The following is a 24,507-nucleotide window of genomic DNA, read 5'->3' as shown; positions in this document are numbered from 1 at the left end:
TTGGGTTGGAAGGTCCTTAAATCTCATCTCGTTCCACCCCCTGCCACGGGTAGGAACATCTTCCACTATCCCAGGGTGCTCCGAGCCCCATCCAGCCTGGCCTTGAACACTTCCAGAGATGAGGTAAAATTCCAAGGATTGAGCTAAATATCTTCTGTGTCAGAATAACAAACTCTCAGCATCTTTCCTATTGTGCTGTATCAAAGTTGCATTACATTTACACCCTTTCTGCCCAGTTTTCATGTTTGAGGGGCATTTCCTCAGATCCCAGGATCCACCAACAGCAACAGGCAGCAGCAACAACCAGCTGGAGTTTTACATAGATATTTATATAAATATTAAAAAAAGCATAGTCAAGTCATTTTATATAAAGATCACCCCAGTCCAGGTGCACCCAGGGAAGAGAAATATCCTCCTGTTTTTGTCCCTAAAATAGAACTGTCTGGTGTCCAAGGTGTTAGTCCTCATTGCTGCCATCGTCGTCATCCTCCTCTTCCTCCTCTGTTGTGTCTCCCACGAGCTTCTGGAAGTCTCCTGTCTCAGAATTCCACAGAAACTTCATGGTGACTTTAAACTCTGCCATCTCGTAGCCAAAGAGTTTCTAGGAGAAAACACAAATCTGTCATTCCTGCTTTACCATCTCCATGCCCAGCCTAGCAAAACAGTAAATTCCGCTTCCACGTGGGAAGTGGAGCAAAGCAGGAACCAAATTAATTGCTGCTGGGTTTTAGGAGTTGTGTTAATTAATTATTAGTTGTTTTGTGTCAGGAAGCAGGGCCTGTTACTCACCAGCACACGGGCCTGTTCCGGGGTGAGAACATCCCCTTCCTTGCACACTTCGTAATCCGAAAGCAGCGTCACCACTCCTGCAGAGCAAACCCCCTGGAAATAGGCTCCCAGGCACTGGGAACTCCCCTGGAATGTGGGGGGCAGAGCCAGGACCCCCTCCAACACCACCCCCTGGAGCTGACACCTTCCCAGGCAGTATCAGTGCACCCCACAGAGATGGGTGAGATCAGCTCTAAAACCCCACACCTGGTTCCTGAGTGGGTTAATCCGAGCTGTTTCCCCTGGAGAAAGGTGGCATTGTGGAGAAATCTGCAGGTTTTACTCAGCCTTTGACACGAGTTTGGGAACAACAGCACAAGAAGGACATAAGGAGTTCTAACCCCAGCCTAACAAGGACAAAGTTGTCCCTCAGGTTTTCTCCAGGCCTAAACCCCACTCTGTATTTAATGTTCTCTGTAAGAGCTCCCAGCTGCACAGACAAGCTCAGAGCTGACCCTCCCAGCCCCTGCTGTACCTTTCTTCAGCGCCGTGGGCAGTCCCAGCTGCCGCAGCTGCGGCTCCATGGAGTGGGGGAACTGCTCCAGGGGCCCCGTGTCCAGGCTCACCCCGTACGGCGCCTTGTTCCCGGCGCGGGCAAAGTCCAGCTCCCGGAACTTGGAGAACCACCTGGGACAGAGACAGGCAAGGAGAGCTTCAGCTGTGGGAGAACAGCCCTGGGCTGAGGCAGGGATTGAGGCACAGCCTGCCCTACAGTCCTCAGAGAGGTTGTGGCTGCCCCATCCCTGGAAGTGTCCAAGGGGGTGGAATGAGATGAGCTTTAAAGTCTTTCCCAACCCAAACCCTTCCACGATTCTGCCCAGCTGTCGCAGGAATGGCTGACAAAGATGAGTGGAAAAGGCCCATGAGACCATCCCTGCTTGAAGGGAACCAGCAGGGAGTGAAGGGCTTTTGTGGCAACAAAAAGGCTGTGCCAGGCTGGTACTTACTCATCCACCTCGTCCCTGGTGCGGTTGGTGAAGAGGAGCCCGACCTCCCCTCTCAGGTGTTTGCTGACCTGGAAGAAAGGAGCATCCATGGGGACTGGGGAGCACTGGGGACTCACCTGCAAGGGCTCGGTCCTGCACAGCTCCACTCACAACAGAGCCTTTGTGGCAGCACATGGATGGGTTCAATTAAAACACCCACAGAACCGTGACCCCAGGATGATATTCCAGGATGTGGAATACGCCAGGTGAAGCTTTAGGACATCCAGAGGAACCCCCAGCAGGTACCTTGTGCAGGTTCTCCTTGTACTCGCTGCTCGGCTCCCGGCCCAGCGCCACCATCATCACCTTGTTCTTCCCGAAGAAGATCCTGGCCCAGGAGGAGCAGGAGCAGGATGTCAGCCCTGGAGCTCATCCCCTTGGGCATCCCCCCGGCACCACCCCCCTGCCCACCTGCTGTGCTTCCAGGCGTTCCGCACATCCTTCAGCTTGTTGTTCCTCATGTTGGCCACGGAGAAGACGAAGATGTACTTGTAGGTGTCCACACAGCGCCGCAGCTGCGAGGGGGCCGTTACCGGGACAGGGACGGGCACAGGGGCCGGGGGGAACGGGGAGGACAGGGAAAGGGCAGCGGGGCCCGGGCCCGGGTCAGACTCACCTCGGCGATCAGCGCCTGCTTGGCCTCCAGCCCCTTGCGGGGCGTCCGCGTCAGGGACACTGCGGGGAGCGGAGAGAGCGTCAGGGCGGGATGGGGAACAGGACGAGGAAGGGGACGGTGATCGGGAAGGGGACGAGGGATGGGCAAGGAGTCGGAAGGATGGGGAAGGGGATGGGAGATGGGATGGGGACAAGGGATGGGAAAAGGACGGAGAAGGGAGTGGGGAGAGGGAGGTGTCCGGGACCGGGGCTCGGGGGTGCCGCTCCCACCTTTGCGGTCCCGCTTGGACTTGGGCATGGTTCCGCCGTGCTCCGAGGCCCCCGAGCGGCGCGCGGGCTGCCGGGAGCGGGCGGGGCTGCCCCGCGCGCTGCCTGCGCGCTCCCCGCGGCGCTGGCGCTCTTTCCCCGCGCAGGCGGCGGTGCGGGCGGTCCCACGGTGCCGAAGGCCCCCCGGGCGCCGGGGCCGCTGCCATGGCGGCGAGGCCGTGGGTGCTGCCGCCCCCGCTGCTGCCGGTCCTGCTGCCGGTCCTGCTGCCTTTGGTCGCCGCCGTCTACGAGGACCAAGTGGGCAAGTTCGACTGGTGAGCACCGGGGGTCCCGCCGGGCTGGGTCCCCCTTCCCGCGGATATGCCCCGCGCCCGCCGCGCCGCTGCCGCCCCGGGTCCGATCTCACCGGCGCTCCCGTTCCCTCTCGCAGGAGGCAGCAGTACGTGGGGAAGCTCAAGTTCGCCTCCTTGGAGGCCTCGCAGGGCTCGAAGAAGCTCGTCGTGGCCACCGAGGAGAATGTAGTAGCCGCCCTGAACTCCCGGAGCGGCGAAATCCGTGAGTGCGGCGGCTTTGGGGCCGAGGGTCAATGCGGTTGTGGTGGCTTTTCCTCCAGAAAGGTTAATGCTGCGGGTTGGGCCGTGGCGGGCGGGAGGGTTCAGCCGGCAGGTCAGAGCTCTGTCTTAGGACTGGCTCTGTGAGCAGCCCAGGTTTAGACATAATAACACAGAAACGCCTTTGTGGGATAAACGCCGTTCTCCCCCGGCCCTGTCTGTTGCAGTGTGGCGCCATGTGGACAAGGGCACCCCGGAAGGAGCCATCGATGCGATGCTGATCCATGGGCAGGGTAAGGGGAACGTGCCGGGGCTGGCAGCACTCCTGGAACGTGGAGCCAGCGTTAGAGCACAGGCTGGACCTGCAGAACGCATCCCTTCTTTGGCCCATGGTGGGTACGTGTTCTGTGTTCATCCCCCTCCCCTCCTTTCCAGATGCCATCACTGTGTCCAATGCCGGACGGATTCTGCGTTCCTGGGAGACCAACATCGGGGGCTTGAATTGGGAGACCTCCCTGGACACTGGCAGGTGGGATTTGCTGTCTGCACGGGCTGTTTCTCCTCGTAGTGCTGCTCTGGGAAGGAAAAAAATGGGTCATGGACTTGGTCTGGGCTTGCATTGTGGAGAAAGATTAGTCAGATGTAAAGTTTCTAAAACAAATGTTGGGTGAATTCTTTGTGAATGCCTGAACCTTGCACAGAATCCCAGAATCACAGAGGTTGGGAAAACCCTCCCAGACCGTGGAGTCCAACGTGTGCCCAATCCCCACCTTGTCCCCAGCCCAGAGCACTCAGTGCCACGTCCAGGCCTTCCTTGGACACCTCCAGGGATGGGGACTCCAAACCTCCCTGGGCAGCCCCTTCCAATGCCTGAGCACCCTTTCCAGGAGGAAATTCCTCCTGATAGCCAATTTTAACCTTCCCTGGCCCAGCCTGAGGCCGTTCCCTCTCCTCCTGTCCCTGTTCCCTGGGAGCAGAGCCGGATCCCCCCGGCTGCCCCCTCCTGTCAGGGACTTGTGCAGAGCCACAAGGTCCCCCCTGAGCCTCCTTTGCTCCAGGCTGAGACCTCTCAGGCACTCTTGGTGCTCCAGACCCTTCCCCAGGGTAAAATAGGAAAGTAATCCCCTCACTCCTTGTGTCTGTGCTCAGTTTCCAGGGGGCTGCCCTGGTGGGGCTCCCCGAGGCGGTTAAGTACGTGGCAGTGCTGAAGAAGGCGGCCCTGTCTCTGCACTACCTGTCCAACGGGCACCAGAAGTGGGTGGAACACCTGCCAGAAAGGTGAGAACACCTGGAAGGAGAGGTGTGAGCCCCTGGCACGGGGCAGAGGAACAGGGGCTGCACCTGCCTTGTGCTTCTGCAAACAGCAGTGTCAGAAGGTGATGCTTGGTGGTTGCTGCCTCTCTTGCAGTGAGAGCACTCAGTACCAGCTGCTGTATTCCCGTGGGACTGGAGTGATCCACGTGGTTGGCATCGTTCCCCAGAGCCACCTGAACATCTTGACGTTCAATGTAGAAGACGGAGAAATCACCAAACAGGTAATGGAGCCAAAATGCTGGATTTGATGTTAACAAATGTGCTCCCAACCCTGCGGTGTGGTGGGCAGAGGAATCAACTGTGGTACAGAGAACCCTCCCTTTCACTGGGGCATTGCCTCCAAACTCAGGGATTTCATGGCTGAATGTCCTGAAAGCCAAACTGAATTAGACTGGCAGCTGTTAGTCAAGATTGTCCCAGAACCCTCAGGCTGACAGGTAGTTCCTCCCAATCACGGATAAAAACAATCCTGCCTTAAACTGCTGTTGGTGTGCACACTGTTTCCGTGAGGGCCGTGTCCTGCTGAGCCCTGGCTCTGTGTGTCTGTGCAGGTGAGGGTGGCAGCCCCGTGGCTGCGGGCCCTGGAGGGCTCCTGTGGCGTGGTGGGGGAGGCGGTGCTGCTGTGTGCGGACACGGCCACGCGCTCGCTGCACGTCTGCGCCCTGGACACGGAGCAGGACATGAGGCACATCCCGCTGCAGGTGAGGAGTGCTGCAGGAACATTCCCTGTCATTCCTTGCCCAGCTGCTCTGGTGCCTGACCCAGCCTGTTGGTGAACTGGGGGGTGATTGGAGGTGGGGGATCGTGATCTGTAAATTGAGGGGAGGGTGGGAAAGCTTTTTGTCTGTTGCTCCTTCTGGATCAATGTCTTCAGCGCTTTGCTCCGGTGGAGCCTCAGCCTCCCTGCTCCTGCTCTGTCCCCTGACCCAGGGAATCTCTCACTGCTGCTGAGGGGAGGAAGGTGTTGGTCTCAGTGAAGGATAACTCTCCCAGCACATGTGCTTGTCTCCCTTGCAGTCCCTGGAGCTGGAGTTTGAAGATGACTTCCAGGCCAGGATCTTGGCCACTCAGCCCAGTGTGACCAGCGCCTCACGGACTCAATTCTTCCTGCAGCTGTCCCCAAGCCATTTCTCCCTGCTGCAGTACAAGCAGGGGCTGCTCAGCCACCTCCGGGACTTCCAGCAGGTACCCAAGACAGATGTACCAGGCAGAGGGCCAAGTGCAGCTGAGCATCCTTCAAACTGCTGGGCCAGCTGGCAGGTTTAAAATATCTCAGTAACTCCAAGCATAATGGCTCAAAAACCTGTGGCAGGTCAGCTGTTCCCATCTCTTTGAGAAGTACTTTCAGTCTTTTTTTTTTTCTAATTTTTTTTGTTTGGAGAAACAATACAATTTAAAATTTGGCTGTGACAGTTCATTTGTTTTTAATTCCCCTGTGGTTTGATTTACTTCACAAGTCATTTTTGGTGAGGTTTGAGAGTTTCTTGAGGTTTTTCTTTTTAATGATTTCATGCTATTTTTTTTCCTTTCCAGGCAGCTCTGGTGAGTTTTGCAACAACCGGGGAGAAGACGGTGGCTGCAGTCCTGACGTGCAGGAGTGAACTGGTCAGCACAATTCCTGTACTCTGGGACCAGCCCAGCCTTGGGAATGAGCACTGGGGGTGGGTTCCACAGGTGTTTCACAGGCCCAGGGGTGGGGAGTCCCTTGAGGAAGAAGAGGATTTGATAAGTTTCAGTGATAACACAAGCAGGGCTTGATTATGTCCAGCTCAGACTGTGTCTGGCTCAGTGAATGTCCTGTTTCAGCCCTGTGGAAGGTGGGCATGTGACAAGGAATTGGCTTTAGTGATCCACAGAGGATTTCAGTTCTTGGCCATATGAAACCCAGTTTCATTTTTATCAGAAACAGAACAGAACAGAAGAGAGCTCTTTCCTGCCTGATGTCACAGGCGAGCTGAGACTTGTCAGGCAGTTGGAAACCTAATTTTTTTATGCTTTTACTGGCATCTGAAGCCATGTTACATCTCTTCTCATCCTCGCTTCAGAAACCTGGAAGCTCTGATGGCCTCCATGCTGGCAGTGCTCTGGAGGATGCCCGGAGGCAGGTATGGGCTGCTCTTGTTCCCAAGTTCTTGTCAGTCCATTTTATTCCTTCACCTGCAGGAACAGAATGACAGAGGTGTTATACCAGCTATACAACCTAAAAATACAGCCTAAAAATATCTTGAAGCCCCAGTTCTTGCTGGGCATTGAATCCTGCTGCAGAATTTGGTGTGGTCTGTGTGTAACCCCTGTTCTCTGCCCTGTTTGCTACAGGATTCCTTAACCTGCTCCAATCAAACCTACAACATAAATCTCTACCTGGTTGAAACTGGGCAAAGATTGTTGGATACCACAATCACCTTTAACCTGGAGCAGGGAGGGGCCAAGCCACAGCAGGTGAGCAGGGAGGGATTATTTCAGTCCTTACAGTGCCATCCCTTCCCTGATTTGGCAGGATGGGAGCCCTTTAGCCAAGGGGAAAAGCATTCTAGGGATTACAGCATCACCCTGCCTGCTCTGCTTTCTCTGATTCCTGCTTTCACCTGATTCCTGCTTTCTCCAGGGAGATGATGTGATCATTAATCTTGTTGTTTTCCTTGCCTTTTTTTGTTTGGTTTTTTTCCCAGCTGTACATCCAGGTTTTCCTGAAGAAGGATGACTCCGTGGGCTATCGAGCCTTGGTGCAGACAGAGGACCACATGCTCATGTTCCTCCAGCAGCCAGGTAACTCCCACAAACAGCTTCCTCCATTTATAACAGTCACCAGGAGAAAATTCCATGTCCTCAAGGATTATATTTTATCATTACTTTCCTTGGAAGCTGAAAAAATTAATTTAACTCTTCTGAGTCCCATGGAAGACACAGGAGACTCTTTCACCCTTGCCCGGACAAACAGTTCTGCCCTGTTTTGTGTGGGCAGAGCTTTTGGACTTCAGGAGGTTTCTGCAGATTTCACATCTCTGTTCATAGGATGAGAGTGTAAGTCCTAGTGTAGATCTTCCTTAAAGGTTTTCAGAGAAGATCCTCATGGCAAAAATGTTAATTTGTAGAAAGGGTTGAAAGTCCCATCTCAGTGATGGGAATTCTCTGGGGCTGTAAAGGAATCCAGGAGTTCACTCTGTGATTCTCTTTTTTTAAATACTCAATGACTGTAACCCTTCTGAAACACCAGATTGCTTTTACTGACCCTGAGGTTTTCTTCCCAGAAGTGGCTCCAGTTGCATGAAGGATTTGTCTTTTATGAAACAGTTAATTTAATGATATTAGATACTTAGACACTGTTCTGCATTTCATCAAGAGGCAATTTGAATTTCCAGGTTGCACTCTTACGTTGAGTGAGTCACTTCACAGATATTAAGTTGATTTTTGATAAGATTCTGCTCTTCTTTCCAGGAAAAGTTGTATGGAGTAGGGAGGAGTCACTGGCAGAGGTGGTGAGCCTGGAGATGGTGGATCTGCCGCTGACGGGTGCCCAGGCTGAGCTGGAGGGAGAATTTGGAAAAAAAGCAGGTGAGTTTAACAGAACTACCTTGGTGAGTTTGTTTTCCTTCCTAAATAAATGTACTTACTGTTTTCTCTTTACTCTGAGCTGAGAGATTAATTTAAATCTCTACTGATACCAATTAAAATGAGCAGAAATAAACCCTTTTCTGACTAAACTTTGGAAATCCAATCCAGATGACCTGACTGTATTACACTGTTACATTAAGAAAGCAGTCAGCAGCAGTAGGAGGGATTTTGGCCATGTCTCCTAAATGTTTCCTGTGACTCTTTCTGGAAGACTCGTTTCCAATAGCTTTTTTTTTTTGCTTTGTTTTGTCTTTCCTTGCTGTCCTGGATGCAGCCATCCAAGGTAACCCCATCCTGCATGGAGTGTGCTCTGCTCCTGCCTAATGCTTCCTGGTGCCACTGGTCCCCTCTGCTTGCTCTCATTGGGGCTGAAACAGAGTTGAAATCCAGTGTTTTGGTTATTCTAAGAAGTTAAATAAAAACCTTGGTTGGGCAGAATTAAGTCTTTTTAATTCCTCTGGGTGCAGAGGGATTTTTGTAGAGGTGGGGGAGCTCTAGGTGGGCACGGTGAGAAGGAGCACAAATCCTCTGCATGAAGGTTTGCTTTCCGTCGATCAGGGTGTATTTTGGAATGAGTGTGGAGTGGGAAAGGTTGGTAAATGCCAGAGTCTGTCACAGAAATGGCAACTGTAACATTGCAGAGTGGGAGGCAAGGAGTTACCCCAGGTTTGTGCATGGCAGCGTTTGACACCATAATTTCAGCTCTGGGTGGGACGTGTGTGTTTTCCCTGCTGTTGTCACTGTGGGTGCCATCTGCAGATGGTTTGCTGGGAATGTTCCTGAAGCGACTCTCATCCCAGCTCATCCTGCTGCAAGCCTGGACTGCTCATCTCTGGAAGATGTTCTATGATGCCAGGAAGCCCCGGAGCCAGATTAAAAATGAGATTAACATTGACAATTTGGCCAGAGATGAATTCAACCTCCAGAAAATGATGGTGATGGTCACTGCCTCGGGGAAGGTGAGGAGGCTGGGATAGGAATCTGGTTCTAGGCTGGAGCAAAGAGTCTCAGCTCTGAATTCTCAGCCCTGTTTTTAGCCAGGCTCGGGCAGGAATCATGGGAAGATGCACAGGATGTTCTGTGGTGGCTGTAAAGGGGGGGGAGGACTAAGACCCAGCTTTCTTTGGGATACGACAGAGGACGATGCAGTGTTTGAATAGGAGAGGTGTTTCCCTAAACTTTGGCTTTCCCATGTGTTTTTCCTCAGCTTTTTGGCATTGAGAGCAGCTCTGGCACCATCCTGTGGAAGCAATACCTCAGGAATGTGAGACCTGGCTCCTCCTTCAAGCTGATGGTGCAGAGAACAACAGCCCATTTCCCCCACCCTCCACAGTGCACTCTGCTCGTGAAGGACAAGGTGAGGCCCTTTCCCTGCCCCTCCACTGGGCATGGAAATCTGCCCTTGGACAGGGCAGTAGAACATCTTCTTGGGCATCATTTGGTTGTCACTGATGTGGGGATAGGAGGGGAGAAAGATCTGGAGGGAAGCAGACATAGAAGCCTAGGAAACGTAAAAATGATCGTGGCTGTGATGGACAAATGTGGGATAAATGTTTGGACAAATGTGTGTGTGTCCAAACAGAATATTTTCAGGATGGAATAGCTGAACACCAGCAAGTAACAGTTAGAAAAACACCTCTTTTTTTGACTTAGACAAGAGGTAAAACTTAACCTGTTTTTCAGGAAACCAGAATGAGTTTTCTGTACGTCTTTAACCCCATCTTTGGGAAGAGAAGCCAAGTAGCTCCTCCTGTTCTGAAACGTCCGATTCTCCAGACTTTGCTTCTGCCTATTATGGATCAAGACTATGCCAAAGTGCTGCTCCTGATTGATGATGAGTACAAGGTAAATTGCTTTGCCTAGAGGCAGTTTTCTTCACATTCTGGTTAATTATTCCCCTCCCTTTTGGAGCAAGATGGAAAAAATGCTATTGAGCCACATTTCACACAAAACTATGAGGTTATTCTGGTAAGACAGACCTTATCTTGATAAACATGTTAGAAATCATCTTTCTGGCTCATTCTGGGGTGTTTTTTTGTCTGTGTCAGTTGTTTTCAACCTGTGTTTCAATTCTCTTTTTCCAGGTTACACCTTTCCCAGCCACTAAAAACGTCCTTCGCCAGTTAGAAGAAATAGCCCATTCCATCTATTTTTACCTAGTTGATGCTGAGCAGGGAAAACTCTCTGGATTCAGGTTGAAAAAGGTATGGAGGACCCATTACACTTCCCTAAATGCCCTGTGGATAATGGCAGATCTCCGTTTCCTTCACGGAGCTTTGCTCCGAACTGGAGCGTTCAGCCTCAAAACGCTGTGAAACTTGTGAAATCCCAAAGCAAACAAAGCTGCATCCTGCTGGTGGAGATGGAGTCCTTGGAGGACAAGATCCAAGCTCCCACGTGCTTTTTCCCTGCAGGACCTGAGCACAGAGGAGAGCTGGGAGGTGGCCATCCCCACGGAGGTGCAGAGGATAGTGATGGTCAAAGGGAAAAGGTCCAACGAGCACGTGCACTCCCAGGGCCGTGTGATGGGCGACCGCAGCGTCCTCTACAAGGTGCTCCTGCTGCTCTGTGTGGGCTTTTTGTTGAGGAATTATCCCACAGGAAGATCCCAGTACCATTCCCTGCTGCTATGTTGGGATGAGCTGCCCTGTGGTGCCAGTTTTGCTTTATGGGCACCAGTGTCTCTGCAGAAAAACGCTCATTTCGAAGGTTTCTTTTCTGAAATGTTTTCATGCAGCAGTTGAGTCAGTCAGGGTCTGATACTGGGGAAACAGCAGCTTGATTTCTTGAGGTGATTTACACTAATTTGTTCACAATATGCCCAGTGCCAGATGAAGTGCAGAAAGGAGGTGTCTGATAGGGGGTCTCAGCTGTTTCTCCTTTGTCCCTAGTCCCTGAACCCCAACCTGCTGGCCGTGGTGACCGAGAGCACGGACATGCACCACGAGCGCACCTTCATCGGGATCTACCTCATGGACGGGGTCACGGGCAGGATCATCCACTCCTCTGTGCAGAAGAAGGCCAAGGGGCCCGTGCACATGGTGCACTCCGAGAACTGGGTGGTGGTGAGAGCTGCTTCTTGTTTGGGGTGACCCCTAAAAGCACAGGCTGAACAATATTAAGGTGATAAAAAGTGGTTACCTGTAATGAAGGTCCTTCACGGTGCAAAATGCACACGTAATTTTATAAGTTTGACAAACTAGCAAGCTTAACAGAAATCATCCAGTTAGAGGCACAGTTAATTAAGTAATCCCCTCTTTTGGTTCTGCCCCCACTGAAGCCCCCCCTTGCTTCTCACCCCCTATTTATTATGTCTGTGATATATGGAGAAAATGAGATGTCTTTGGCTCACTCTAGAGCAAAGACTAAAGATTCCAGCAAGGTTAGCTTATTGTTCTGAAATCTAAGGGAAGGGGAAGAAAGGTACCACAGTTAGTTAAGGAGCTATATAACTTTATAGTAGTAGTCTGGAGAGCTACAAATAGATGTAAAATGTATAAAAAGCAAAGATCTTCTGGCATCAGGGGCAGTTCCTGAGCCTGCATGGAGGCAGTTTTCTGAGCACCCTCTGTGATTTCCCTGTACCCTTGGCTGCTTCCCTGATACTCCTAAAACTCCTGCTTGCAGTACCAGTACTGGAACACGAAGGCCCGTCGGAACGAGTTCACCGTGCTGGAGCTCTACGAGGGCACGGAGCAGTACAACGCCACAGCCTTCAGCTCCCTGGACCGCCCCATTTTGCCTCAGGTTCTCCAGCAATCCTACATTTTCCCCTCTGCCATCAGTGCCATGGAAGCCACGATCACCGAGCGGGGCATCACCAGCCGCCACTTGCTCAGTGAGTACCTGCCCCGTGCTCAGTGGGGAGCACTGAAATCCAAGCAAAATGCTGCCAAAACTCGTGCCTGGGGGTCATCCTGGGCTCCTGCAAGTGCAGGGATAAGCACCAGGGGAGTGTTTCTGCTGGCTGTTTGGAAAATGCTGTCAGAAATGGCCATGGGGTGCCAGAGTTTCCAATGGTGCCCAGAGCAGCAATGGCCATAAACTAAAACCCAGTAAGTTTCAGCCCAGCGTGAGGAAGAACTTTTCCTTGAGGGTGGCAGAGCACTGGCCCAGGTGCCCAGGGAGGGCGTGGAGTCTCCTTCTCTGGAGACATTCCAAACCCACCTGGATGGATTCCTGTGCCGCCTGCTCTGGCTGACCCTTCCTGGGCAGGGGGGTTGGACTGAGTGATCCCCAGAAGGCCCTTCCAACCCCAGCTGTTGTGGGATTCTGTGATTTTTTTAAGATGCTTTTCCTTTAATGCACAGTTGGGCTTCCCTCTGGGGCCATCCTGTCCCTTCCCAAGGCTCTGCTGGACCCTCGGCGCCCAGAGATCCCGACGGAACAGAGCAGGTAGGGAAGGAATGAGAACCTCTCTCCCTGGGCTGTGGAGAGGGCTGGATTTTGTGTGTCATGCGTTGTGTGGAGAGGAACAACTCGTCCTGGCTGGACTCAGGGCAGTCTTTGCATGGAATGAAGGGAGGTTCCTTCAAGGTCAAAGGTTGGACTCGATCTTGGAGGTCTAAAGGATTCTATGTTTCTGTTCCCGGTCTGTGATGATGGGATACTTTTGTCTGTATTACAGCAGGTCAGTCATTAAACCAGCCTGGGCTCTGTATTCTTCAGGAGGAGCAGGCAGAGGACCTGGATTTTTTTAGAGTTACACTTATTTTTAAAACTTTCAAAGCCTGAAAGGAGGCAGCTCTAGTTTAGCCTGACCTGGCTGATAGATTGGATTTTCATCCTGCAGCAGTAATGAATCTGCACTGGGAAAAGCTCCCAAATGTGCTGTTTTAGGTCAGCTTTTGATAATCAGGGTAGGAAACACAGGTGACATCCCCTGTGTGCTGCTTGGCTGGGGTTTGATGTCTCTTGTGGTGCCTTGCAGGGAGGAGAACCTGATCCCCTACTCGCCGGACGTGCAGATCCACGCCGAGAGGTTCATCAACTACAACCAGACCATCTCCAGGATGAGGGGCATTTACACAGCCCCCTCTGGCCTCGAGTCCACGTGCTTGGTGAGTGCAGGGTGGAGGCTTCAGTGTGGAATCTGGGGATGGATTCCAATGTCAGGGAGCTCTGTAACTCCCATAGGACGGCTGCTCACAGCTTAAACATCGCTCCTTTCCATCAGAACTGTAGCCCTGAGTGCATCATTGTGGGGTTTTATGCTCCAAGCTTCATCCCCGGCTCCTGATCTCGCCCCTGCAGGTTGTGGCCTACGGGCTGGACATCTTCCAGACCCGGGTGTACCCCTCCAAGCAGTTTGACGTGCTCAAGGACGACTATGACTACGTGCTGATCAGCAGCGTCCTCTTCGGGCTGGTCTTTGCCACCATGATCACCAAGAGACTGGCCCAGGTGAAGCTGCTGAACCGGGCCTGGCGCTGAGGGAGGCCCAGCCTGGAGAGCAGCTGGGCTGGGATTGCCTGGAGGGCTCTGCTGGGATCCCAGCCCCGCTGAGTGATGGATCCAAACGCCTCTATTCCATTTGGCTGGAAGATATTTGTGAGGAAAAGCTGCTGGTGGAACAAAACCTGCACTGCCCACGTGTCTCCTGTGAGGAGAAACAGAAGAGATGAAAAATAGAGACTTTTTTTAGTCTGTTCTGACTGAAAAAGAATGTCCCAAACCTCCCTTGAAGCCCCAAAATCAGTCTCCCTGATGTTGGTGAAGAGATTATTAAGGATGTGTGTCCTGCCCATCCTGGGCTCTCCCTCAGTGCCAACTGTGCCCCACATCTGGCAGAGATGAGGGGTGAGGGTTGTTGGCTGCTGATACGTGGTAACAAGCTCCTGGTGTGGGGAAGAGACCTTGGGTGATTTCCTTGGGAAAAATGTTGGGAATTGGGTGTCTGTCAGTGGGAAACAGCCTCATGGAGCCACTGACAAAGCTGCAGAGCAGTGGGAAGAATTTGAACCCAAAGTCTCTCCACATTCTTTATTTATTATGACAACATCAATTCCTTCCCATTTGTTTCTAAATTCTCCTGCATTTTTTTTGTGTGCAGCACTGGGGTTAAGGCAGGGGTGGTTCAGGAGGAGGAGCCTCTCAGCGTTTCCCTTGGGATTTAAATTGTTAAGATACAGTTTGGCATCGAGTTCTTCCCCCAGGAGAGGCTGTGTCCCCCCCGCCCCCTCCCAGTGTCCAGATCCCAAATAAAAGCTGCGGAGCAGGGAGTGGGTTTGGGCTACTGAAGTGTTTCTTGGGCTGTTTAAGGGGTTTGGGGCTATTTGAGTGGTTTTTGGTGGGGCTCTTTGGGTGGGTTTTAGGTGTTATTTAGGGGATTTTGTGGGGGTATTTAGGTGTTTTTTTTGAGGCTATTTAGGTGGGTTTTGGGGCTATTTAACTGGGTTTTGGTGGGCTAGTGAGGTTTTTTTGGGGACCACTGACGTGGGTTTTGGGGCTGTTTAAGTGGTTTTACAGGGCTATTTCAATGGGATTTGGGGTCTATTTCGGTGGGGTTTGAGCTACTTAAGAGGGAATTTTTTGCTATTTAAATGGGGATTTTTTCTGGTCATTAAGTGGGGGGTGTTATCTAATTATTTAAGTGTTTGGGGGACTCTTGAAGCGGGGAGTTTGTCGCTCTTCGAGTGTTTTTGGATGATCTTTGGATGACTTTGGGGTCGCTCCAAGCTCTCCCTGCGCCGGGGCAGCCGCGGGGGCGGGGCGCGCACACGGCGCATGCGCGTCCCCGCACCGCCTTCCCCGCGCCGCGCACGCGCCGCGCGCCAAAGTTGCTGACTCACGCAGTGCGCACGCGCCCGCGCCGCGGGCCAATGGGGCGGCGCGACGTTGCGCGGTCGCCGCCCCGCCGGCAGGGGGCGCTGTGCGCGCCGCGGCCCCCGGCCCAGCGCAGCCCAAGATGGCGGCGGGCGGCGCGGGGGCCGCGGCCGGGCCCGGCTGGGACGTGGCCGTGCGGCCGCTGCTCTCCGCGTCCTACTCGGCCTTCGACATGAAGGAGCTGCCGCAGCTGCTCGCCTCGGTCATCGAGAGGTGAGGGAGCGCGGGCGAGGGCTGCCGCCCCTCGGCGTCGCCCGCTCAGGGGGAGCGCTGGGGGTGCTGCTGCGGGAGCAGCTGAGGGGCGGCTGAGGCGGGGCCCGGCGCGGTGCCCGGCTGGGTGTGAGGTGCCCGGTGCCGGGCTCGGTGCCCGGCAGGGCAAGCGGCGGGGCTGCGGCTGCCCGGGAAAAGCCCCGAGCTCCTCCCGCTCTCCCGGGGCCGGAGCTCTCGGAGGTGCCCTCGGGCCCCATAACGGGCTGAGGGTGCTCGCCCGGCCGCAGCACCTCGGACAGGCGCCCGCCGAGAGGCTTCGGGACTGTTCTTGTGGTTTTGCTTTTGTCCAGGCGTGTCACAGTTTGCCCGCTTGGGCCGTGGGAAGTGTTGTCTCACCGGGCTCTGGGGGGACCAGACTTCCCTTTAAGTCTTTACCACTGCAATACTTTTGCTATTTTAAATAGAAATAAAGCAGAACCAAATCAAGTCTGCCTTGTCTTAACCACATAGGTTTGACTCTGAGCATAAGAGTACCTAATTCAACTTACAGCTTGTTTTATGATCTAAAACACGAGATGTGAATGCCACAACATCACGCTCAGTTACAGAGATCTATAACCCCGGCCACAGCAAGTTGTTAGGAAACATAAAATAAACACTGCACTGAGGAAGGTGATAAAATAAAGCCTTGTGGTCTTTTGCTTAATGTAGAATGGCTGAGTGTGCAGTGAATGCTTTAGACTCAAAGAGTTCAATTCACAGAGTTCTGTGCCTGCATACACAGAGCAGTTGTTCCCCCAGAAGCTGCACGCTCAGTGTTGATGGGTTTGGGCAGTTCTTTGGCCAGTCTTTGTTTTAGGGACCATTCCAGTGTCACTTTTCCCCAAGCAGCTCTGCTGTCCCTTTGCCTAAAGGTCATTAGTGGAGTGTTCCATCAAAATATCCCAGGGACACTCGAGTGGATCCACTTGAGTTCTGGGAGAGGGCTGCTTCCTCCTTTAGAGGGAATGTTGGTTCTGTTTTCCACTTGAGACAGCAGTTCGTTGCCTTCAAGCAGCACTGCCTGAGGTTGGAGTTGTGTGTCTGATGATCTGGCAGGATTTGGGCTCTTGCAGGATGGTACTTTTTGTTTCATGCCTTGGTGTGGCGTGCTAAATCACAAAGGAATAAATACGACTTGTTCGTGTCTGGAGCTGTGCTTTTCTGTGCTGAACAAGAATCTATCTTTAGATTCCTGACAGAAAATCTTTTATCTGTTCAAGTTATTTTTAGAAGGCAGTCGCTAAGCTCTTGATGGTGTCAGCCAACCCCAAAGTGGCTGGATTTCCCCTTAAATAAACTTGCTGAGATGACAGTGAAATCACTGGTATTATTCTTTTCAAAATAAATCAATAAACTCCTTTTTTTAAGTACTCTTGTATTTCATTTATAAGTGTAAGGTTACTGGTATTCCTCTGTTAGCGAGTGTCTTCAAGAATTGATAGAAATTAGTCCCTTATTTGACATAAATGACGGAAATGCTGACTTGGAAGGGTGCAGCTGGAGAGGACCTCTGGGTCTGTGAAGTCACTCCAGGCTGGTCTTTGGGGAAGGGGTTTCCACAGGGAAGAACTGCTGCACCTGGAGCAGTGCCTTCCTGAGGAGGAGGCTGCTTTGTGCCCACTGCCCTAAGGGCAGGGGCTGGTCGGGGGCTGGTCAGGGCTGGGGAGCAGCGCTGAGGCAGGAGGTGGGGTTTGGTGCTGATTAATGTTGATAGTGACACAGAGGCTTCTCCTCAGCCTGAGTAATGAGCTTCCCTGGGAAGCAAACCCCCTCTAAACAATAAGACACAGTACAGAGGCTGAAAGTCATTATTAAATCTCACTGTATGCTCACAATAACACTGGCACATCACAGATTGAGCTGTTATCTTCTGTTGATGGTTGTTTGCAAGGATTGATGATTTCTTGACAGCAGCCTTCCACTTCACATTATCCTAACATCCACAACGTGTTTTATTAAAACTCAGACCTCTCATTGCCCAATCCCTATCTCGTGCTGGATTCTGCACCTCTGTGTTCTTTATAGCCTGTGGGCACTGTGCATTGCCCAGCTTGACCTGTGCAGTAATTTAGGAGCTGTCAGCCTCTCCTGTACTCTGTTATTCCCCAATTGTTCTAATTTGTTCTCTTAACAATACTTACGTACCTACCGCTTACTGCTGCTGGGTTTGAGTTGGGCCTGAGAGGTAGGTGAGCAAAATTAGTGTCTGAAAAGGAGAGAGCACGGACTGTGTTGCATGTTCAGTCTCTAGGCTCGTTCCTCACCAGAGCAGTTCTGGCAGGAGAGGGTGAGGTGAGGCCTGAGATATTGGAACTCGGTCGTGTGACGCTGCTGAATATCTTCCAGTAAAGCTTCTCTCTTCATTTTCTGTTTTTCTATTTCAGCTTTCTAGGCAGACTGAATAAAACCTCAGACTTAGGAAATCAAGCTACAAAGCTGATGACTATTTCTTTCTGCTCGTTTTTGTGGAGAAATGGTTCTGTTCCAGAGTTGTTTCTGTTTCAGCTGCATCTCCCTTGGAGCTGGAAACGATGGCTTAGGGTGGAAAAAGGGAAGGTGACTGGGTATAAACTGGGCTTTGTTCAGGTCAGCAGGGAATGGTGAAATCGTGGTTGGAGTTGGGTACAGCCTGTGCCATGGGCTGCTGCCCTCTGCTCCCCACCTGCCCTCCAAGAATAACTTCTGTCCCAGAGTTGGAGAAGCCTGGCTTGGTTTGGAGAGGCAAAGTGAAGCTGAGTCAACTAATCTGTTCTTCCAGCTTGCTTGTTCACATCACTGCATGAAAATGTGAAAGTAAGTAAATTGATCATTTGATAGGCAGATATGCACATCCCTTAGTCTTGTCACAGGAAAAACAAGGGGCAGAACAAGATGCGGAGGCAGAGCCGTTTGTGTTCTCCGTGTCTGTGCAGGTGGGATGTGGTGGGACACCTTTAAGGTGTCACCTCTGCCATAAAAGGCTGATGTCCAAGGCCAGTGAGTCTCGCTGAGAGGCCTCGGGGGCTTTGCCTTACCTGGCCAAACCCTTCCCTCCCCAGGTGGTCGCAGGGGCTGTGCCTGTGTCTGTTGTGGTTCTGCAGTTGCCTGGTTTGATCCCTGTGATTTGCACACTGGCACAAACTCCAGTTGCCTCCATGCCGTGACAGAAAGGGAATGCCTGTGCTCCAGGCCTGGCAAATCCTGCCGGCGTTAGCAGAACACACAGCCCAGGCACTCTGGGCAGCTGAGTTTAGGACAACTTAAAGGTTAATGAGCCTCTGGCAGGGAGTGCAGCTGGTAGAGCCTGACCTGTTGATGCTGTGGAGGAGAAACACTGGCAGCAGTGGAACTATTTCCTTAAATTTCCTGTGTGGACAGCGATGCTGATGCCGTGATGCGGCTGCGGCTGGAGGACTCGGTCCTGGGGACACGAGGGTTGTGTTCCCAGAGCTGTCATCTTGCCTTGCCCCTGTCACTGGATGCTTTGGGGTGTGGGGTGGTGCTGCTGCTGTGCTGGGTCCGGCTGACCTCTCTCCCCTTCTCCGTTGCAGTGAGTCTGAGATCCTGCACCACGACAAGCAGTATGAGCCCTTTTACTCCTCCTTCGTTGCACTTTCCACGCATTACATCACTACTGTGTGTGGTCTCAGTAAGTGTTCCTTTCCTTCTCTTGCTCCTGTGTAATGACTGGGTGCAGTAAAAGTAAATCAGAACTGTTGATTTTTGTCTTTGTTTTTTTTGCCCTTTTGCTGAATCAGACTTTAGGGCCAGCGTTGCTGGCTTTTGTACCACAAAATGTCAGCTCTGGAAAGCGAAGCTTGTTGATGGGAGTATTTGGCCACTAACTACTGGACTGCATTGCCTTTTTGGCTGCTTATTGACCCGATCTAATTTTTGGTCAAGGGTTTAAATCCGTTTTCAGGATTTTTAGATTATCCTTCAGCAGTTAGAACACTGCTATCCCTGGAAATGTCCAAGGCCGGGTTGGCCCGGGCTTGGAGCAGCCTGATCTAGTGGAAGGTGTTCCTGGCCATGGCAGGGGGTGGGACTGGATGGGATTTAAGGTCCCTTCCAACCCAAACCATTCAGGGCTTCTGTAGTTATGTTACTGCGTTGGAGTTAGTGATCAAAACATTGTGACTCAAAATATTTTCTGTTATTTTGGCTGACAATTTAGCAATTACAACAAAAAAATGGGCTTTGTGAACTTGTTTCATTTCTTCAGAGCTTCTGTCAGCATTAAATAATGTTGCTGGGGAAACTGTTTTATCTGTCTGAATTCCCCTGTCTGGCAGAAGGAATTATCCTTCACTTTGCTGACATTTCTTAGGTTACATTGTAATAAGACTGAGTTTATATTGCATCTGTGTCAGGCAGGATAGATTGAGTGTGTACCCACACTGCGGAGCATCCTGCTTTACTGACAGCATTGGGAGCTTATTGCACTGGACTATTTTAAAACTTGCTCTGAGTACAAGGATCTGCTTTTTTCAGTACCAAGAAACCAGTTGCAGTCAGTGGCAGCTGCCTGTAAAGTCCTGATTGAATTCTCCCTGCTGCGGCTTGAGAACCCAGACGAAGCATGTGCTGTTTCACAGGTGAGCAAAGGTTTGGACCTCCTGGGCCAGCCTCAGTGTGAAAATGAACTTTGGGCTCTAATTCTGAAATAATCTGCTCTAATGTTCAGTGCATAAAGCAAAATTAATGAAGCTCTTAAAATATTTAAAGTTACACTTTGGTAGACACTGATTCCTGCTGAATCTTCCCTCTGCATTCTGTACTCAGAATCAAAGCTTACTCACAGCTCAAAATAAAGGTGACCTGAAGCCTCAGTTAATTCTGTTCCAGTTTCCTACACTCTGGTTTGGTTTTGTGCAACAACCTGGATCACAGCTATTTGTTGAGTTTTTAAAGATGTTTTCTTGCCTGCTTGTATTTCTGTCTTGTGGGAAAGCTTAAATCTGTTTGAAAGAGGGAAGGCCTGTGAGGAGTGTTCCCATGATGTAGTGTGTTGTAGCAGACAGAGCTTTTCCAGGTGTTTTCCATAAGAAGAAGCACAGGCAGTGTCAGTGACCTGGATTACCTGCAGTCAGGGATGTGTCACGATCCTGGGGGGGGGGGGGGGGGGATCAGAGTGGCTCAGAGCTGTTGCAGTGGCCTCACCAGCTGAAGTTGCATTACTCTTAATCCATCTGCTTAGAGTAAACGATACGGAGGAATCAAGAGAGTTTAAATGGTACTTGATGTCTCTGTTTTCTGTAGAAACACCTCATTCTGCTGATCAAGGGGCTGTGCACGGGCTGCAGCCGCCTGGACCGGACGGAAATCATCACCTTCACAGCAATGATGAAATCAGCCAAGCTCCCTCAGACTGTCAAAACCCTCTCTGATGGTAGGGAGGAGGCTTCAGCTGTGTGTGTTTCACTGCAGCACTGCAGTTAGGCACAGAAAATCTGGGGTTTGCTGTCTGAAATGGGGGTTTGTTGTTTTCCCTGCAGTTGAGGACCAGAAGGAATTAGCCTCCCCGGTGAGCCCGGAGCTGAGACAGAAGGAAGTGCAGATGAACTTCCTCAACCAATTGACATCAGTCTTTAACCCCAGAGTCTCATCATCACCATCAATCACAACAGAGACACAGGTAAAAAATCCTCTAAAACAGAAAGAGTCTGAATTTCAACATTAATAACCCAGTGCGGAGAAGGACAGAGGGCTCTAAGTGGTACTTCTTAATACAAATGTAAAAAGAATCTTTCTTAAAAATGTGAATCCTGCTTGCACGTGATCAATGGCAAACAACCAAAAACTGTTTGTGCTGTATTGGCAATACTGGATTTGCTTCCTCATGGAAGGCAGTGTTCAGTGACATCCATGGCTGTTTGGAGTCGTGCTGCTGATACATCTCGCTTCTGTGTAGAGACTTAGAGAAATACCATGTGGTTTTAGTGCCCCCATAATATATTTAGTATGTGCTTGCTTTAGGTGGAAGGAGAAAGCGAGGATCAAGCTGCCACAGATCAAACCTCTGCAACAAAGACCAAGAGCATATTCATTGCTCAGAATGTGGCCAGTCTGCAAGAACTTGGTGAGAATCAGGTTTCTAGCTTGGGGCCAAAAGAGTGCTGGAAAAATCTCTGTCCAGTGTTACATCTCACAGCTCTGAGTGGGAAGAAGCTTTCTGACCTAAAGGGTTCTCTGGGTTGCTGGTGATTGCCAAGGGAGGTTGTGGCTGGAATGGAGTTTTCATTGCAGAGATGAGCTCACTGTATTTGTGTTTGGAGGGGTAGATAAAGTGGATGATATAAAATACGTTATGGGATGGATTATTGAGCAGATGTGGATTAGAATCACAGGATCCTTAAGATTGGAAAAGACCTTGGGATCATCAAGTCCCACCAGCTGGACCTGGTGTGCCCTGTAACATGGACACAGAGCTTTGTGACACCCGTTACAAATGTGGGCTGGAAACTTCACCAGCTGGTGTTGTAAAACAGCCTTTATCCTATTGCCTCATCCCTGATGGCATTTTCTCACCACCAAGAGCAATTAAGTCAATTATTGAGGACCGTTAGGGCTGAAGCAGTGACACAGCCCTGCTGCTGTGGTTGGCAGGTGGCTCTGAGAAGCTGCTGCGCGTGTGCCTGAACCTGCCGTACTTCCTGCGCTACATCAACCGCTTCCAGGACGCCGTGTCCGCCAACTCCTTCTTCATCATGCCGGCCACGGTGGCCGACGCCACGGCCGTGCGCAACGGGTCAGTGCCACCCCTGCTCGGGGCGTCTCTGCGTGCCTGGGGCATCTCTGTGTGCCTGGGGCATCTCTGTGTGCCTGGGGCAGGTCACTGTGCTGGCAGGGCAGCGCTCGCTGGCCCGTCCTCACCATGTGTCCTGCCCACAGGTTCCACTCGCTGGTGATCGATGTGACCATGGCTCTGGATACGCTGTCCCTGCCCGTGCTGGAGCCCCTGACGCCCACACGTCTCCAGGACGTGACTGTTCTTGCTCTCAGCTGTCTCTATGCAGGTGAGTGGATCTCCAGTCGTTCTTTAGAGTCTTTTGCTCTGCTTTGTTACCTGTGTGTTGGGGGCTCAGCCCGCAAATAGCCTTTATTTCTCATGAATTTGAAGCTCTGCAGCACAGTGTGGTGACTGGGTTAATACTGAAGTTGTTACGATCTGCCACTGTTCTTGTCAGTATCTAAGAAAAAGACTGAGTGACTCAACATCTTAACAGCCTGTAATTTCTGTTCTTTCTTTTTATATTCAGAGCATAATATATTTTTACTTTAGGCTTCAGCTTAATTTGTTATAGCCCCAAATCAGCCTTGTTTCCCAGGAGTGGTTTAAGCACACCAAAATCCTGAGTGTTTAATTGGTATGGGGGAGACTTTAAGGAGATGTGGCACTTGAGTATGAAGATTGTCTTTAAAATGGTATTGAATTACATGGTAAAACATTACCTCCTTTAACTGTTCCCATGTGTTTGTGTAGGATAAAACTTCACTCTTTTGAGGGTACTAAAGATTTTTTAATCTTTCCCTGTCATACTGAGCATTCCCTGCTCCATCAAGTTGACGGACTCATTCAATACCGCTTGTCTTAATGTGCTAAATAGGAACATTCTGTCCCAAGATTGGCTCTTCCTAAGAATGTCCCCTGCACTTGTTTTCCCTGAGGTGTGAGTGTGGCCACCTGCATGGCCATCCTGCACGTGGGCAGCACCCAACAGGTACGAACCGGGTCGACGAGCTCCAAAGAAGAGGATTATGAGAACGATGCTGCTACTATTGTACAGAAATGTGTAAGTAAATGACAGAGTGTTCGTTGTTTTCCTCCTCAGCAAGCAAAGAGCACAGAATTTGTCTTTATTTGCATTGCAATACACAGCTGTGATTGATTTTGGGACATTAACCTTGCTGATAAAGGAGTTAAAGGGGTGGCTAATTGTAGAGGGTAAAATAAAATTACATTTGGAGTTTTTATTTTTAATTGCTGTCTGGCGGGGTGCCTTACCATGCTTTTGGAATTATTTGCAGCTTGAAATCTATGAAATGATTGGACAAGCAATCAGCAATTCACGCCGTGCAGGGGGTGAGGTAAGATTTCCATCTCGGGAAGCTTTTTCTCTCTGTTTGTGCTGATGTACTTTGGCGTTTGGATTGACAGTATTTTATCTTTTTGGTGCTTTTTTCTCCCCCCCTTCCCCTTGACTTTTGGCACGATAGCATTATCAGAACTTCCAGCTGCTTGGGGCTTGGTGTTTGCTGAACAGCCTGTTCCTCATCTTGAACCTCAGCCCCACGGCCTTGGCTGATAAGGGGAAGGAGAAGGATCCCTTGGCTGCTCTTCGCGTCAGAGACATCATTGCTCGCACTAAGGAGGGCGTGGGGTCTCCCAAACTGGGACCTGGGAAAGGGTATGTGACACCCCTGCAGGAATCATTGTCCAGGGATCTAACCAGGCCCAGCAAGCAGCTGCTGTGGGGTCTTGTTGGTCTCTTGAAATTTTATCTCTCTTTGCAATTCACGTCCTGAGTCTTGGAAAGACGAGAATTTGTTGTCTCCAGTTTAGCAAAGCAGTCACTTTATTTCATATTTATTTCTTTATTATTTTCCCCCTGAAATGCCATTCTGTCCTTTCTTTTCCTGCAGGCATCAAGGGTTTGGGGTGCTGTCAGTGGTGCTGGCAAATCATGCCATCAAATTGCTGTCATCTCTTTTCCAAGATCTGCAAGTGGAAGCATTGCACAAGGTATGCAGGTAGCATGGACGTTGTCCTGAGACATTCTGCCTTCTCCACTGATACACACTTGGAATTCTCCCACCAATTTCTCTTTCTTTCAATTCAATTTGAAATTCTGTTCTCCAGGGCTGGGAGAGCGACGGCCCGCCAGCAGTGCTGGACATCATGGCTCAGAGCACGTCCATCCAGAGGATTCAGCGGCTCATAGACTCTGTGCCACTCACTAATTTGCTGCTGACTCTGCTCTCTACTTCCTACAGAAAGGTAGGAACGGCACACAGCTAGAGAACTTCCAGAGCTGAGCCACTCCAAGTTATCATCACTTTACAAACCTGGGCCTGTGCTGAGAACGTACAGTTCTTCTTTCAGAAGCTGTCAGCCGGGGCCTCTCTCTTTCCTCTTTTCAGAGATGTAAATTTGACAAACTTGTGCTAATGAAAATGCACTTTTTTTGTAAGTTCAGTGGTATTTGTGATTTTAGTGGAAAGATGAAAAGGCTGTGTTGATAACAGATGCTTTTATATTAGAACTGTTACTTCAA

The 24,507-nt window shown here is 50.9% G+C and overlaps 3 protein-coding genes across 4 annotated transcripts in view; 2 read left to right on the top strand and 1 right to left on the bottom strand.

The window, feature by feature from the left end:
- Positions 1-308: 308 nt before the first annotated feature.
- Positions 309-2,786, bottom strand: MRTO4 (MRT4 homolog, ribosome maturation factor). Its single transcript, XM_069035177.1, has 8 exons — positions 2,700-2,786; positions 2,431-2,489; positions 2,226-2,329; positions 2,061-2,142; positions 1,776-1,843; positions 1,304-1,455; positions 790-866; positions 309-601 (listed from the first exon to the last, which is right to left on the bottom strand). Exons 1-8 carry the CDS (start codon positions 2,725-2,727, stop codon positions 458-460), a joined length of 714 nt encoding a protein of 237 aa, XP_068891278.1. The 5' UTR covers positions 2,728-2,786; the 3' UTR covers positions 309-457.
- Positions 2,787-2,859: 73 nt separating this feature from the next.
- EMC1 (ER membrane protein complex subunit 1) lies at positions 2,860-14,394 on the top strand. Its single transcript, XM_069035173.1, has 23 exons — positions 2,860-3,010; positions 3,127-3,251; positions 3,475-3,540; positions 3,683-3,776; positions 4,397-4,525; positions 4,656-4,782; positions 5,113-5,262; positions 5,579-5,746; positions 6,095-6,166; positions 6,607-6,666; positions 6,878-7,000; positions 7,231-7,327; positions 7,997-8,113; positions 8,933-9,132; positions 9,381-9,530; positions 9,857-10,018; positions 10,258-10,377; positions 10,588-10,725; positions 11,065-11,238; positions 11,801-12,011; positions 12,484-12,568; positions 13,104-13,233; positions 13,427-14,394. The coding sequence occupies exons 1-23, from the start codon at positions 2,901-2,903 to the stop codon at positions 13,604-13,606; spliced, it is 2,988 nt and encodes a 995-aa protein (XP_068891274.1). The 5' UTR covers positions 2,860-2,900; the 3' UTR covers positions 13,607-14,394.
- Positions 14,395-15,080: 686 nt separating this feature from the next.
- Positions 15,081-24,507, top strand: part of UBR4 (ubiquitin protein ligase E3 component n-recognin 4) — an 87,070-nt gene continuing 77,643 nt past the window's right edge. The window contains exons 1-13 of one of the 2 annotated variants that reach the window (XM_069035017.1): positions 15,081-15,211; positions 18,781-18,878; positions 19,724-19,827; positions 20,492-20,621; positions 20,728-20,867; positions 21,209-21,311; positions 21,839-21,980; positions 22,124-22,248; positions 22,901-23,025; positions 23,261-23,320; positions 23,450-23,640; positions 23,876-23,975; positions 24,093-24,230. In XM_069035017.1, coding sequence (XP_068891118.1) covers positions 15,081-15,211; positions 18,781-18,878; positions 19,724-19,827; positions 20,492-20,621; positions 20,728-20,867; positions 21,209-21,311; positions 21,839-21,980; positions 22,124-22,248; positions 22,901-23,025; positions 23,261-23,320; positions 23,450-23,640; positions 23,876-23,975; positions 24,093-24,230 — 1,587 coding nt within the window. The remainder of the gene's footprint in view (positions 15,212-18,780; positions 18,879-19,723; positions 19,828-20,491; positions 20,622-20,727; positions 20,868-21,208; positions 21,312-21,838; positions 21,981-22,123; positions 22,249-22,900; positions 23,026-23,260; positions 23,321-23,449; positions 23,641-23,875; positions 23,976-24,092; positions 24,231-24,507) is intronic. The other variant, XM_069035018.1, reaches the window with a different exon arrangement.

The sequence above is a fragment of the Aphelocoma coerulescens genome, chromosome 21 (assembly GCF_041296385.1).
Source record: "Aphelocoma coerulescens isolate FSJ_1873_10779 chromosome 21, UR_Acoe_1.0, whole genome shotgun sequence".
Lineage (NCBI taxonomy): Eukaryota > Metazoa > Chordata > Aves > Passeriformes > Corvidae > Aphelocoma > Aphelocoma coerulescens.
Note: the sequence above shows the minus strand (reverse complement) of the source record. Positions and strands in the feature narration are given on the sequence as shown.

Excerpts from the sequence above, each read along its gene's own strand:
- MRTO4 (XM_069035177.1), bottom strand. The coding sequence starts at position 2,727 with ATGCCCAAGTCCAAGCGGGACCGCAAAG. Across the intron at positions 2,330-2,430 it reads AGCAGGCGCTGATCGCCGAG|CTGCGGCGCTGTGTGGACAC; the intron begins GTGAGTCTGACC and ends GCCCCCTCGCAG. Across the intron at positions 2,143-2,225 it reads AACGCCTGGAAGCACAGCAG|GATCTTCTTCGGGAAGAACA; the intron begins GTGGGCAGGGGG and ends CTCCTGGGCCAG.
- EMC1 (XM_069035173.1), top strand. The coding sequence starts at position 2,901 with ATGGCGGCGAGGCCGTGGGTGCTGCCGCCCCCGCTGCTGCCGGTCCTG. Across the intron at positions 5,747-6,094 it reads ACCTCCGGGACTTCCAGCAG|GCAGCTCTGGTGAGTTTTGC; the intron begins GTACCCAAGACA and ends TTTCCTTTCCAG. Across the intron at positions 12,569-13,103 it reads ATCCCGACGGAACAGAGCAG|GGAGGAGAACCTGATCCCCT; the intron begins GTAGGGAAGGAA and ends GGTGCCTTGCAG.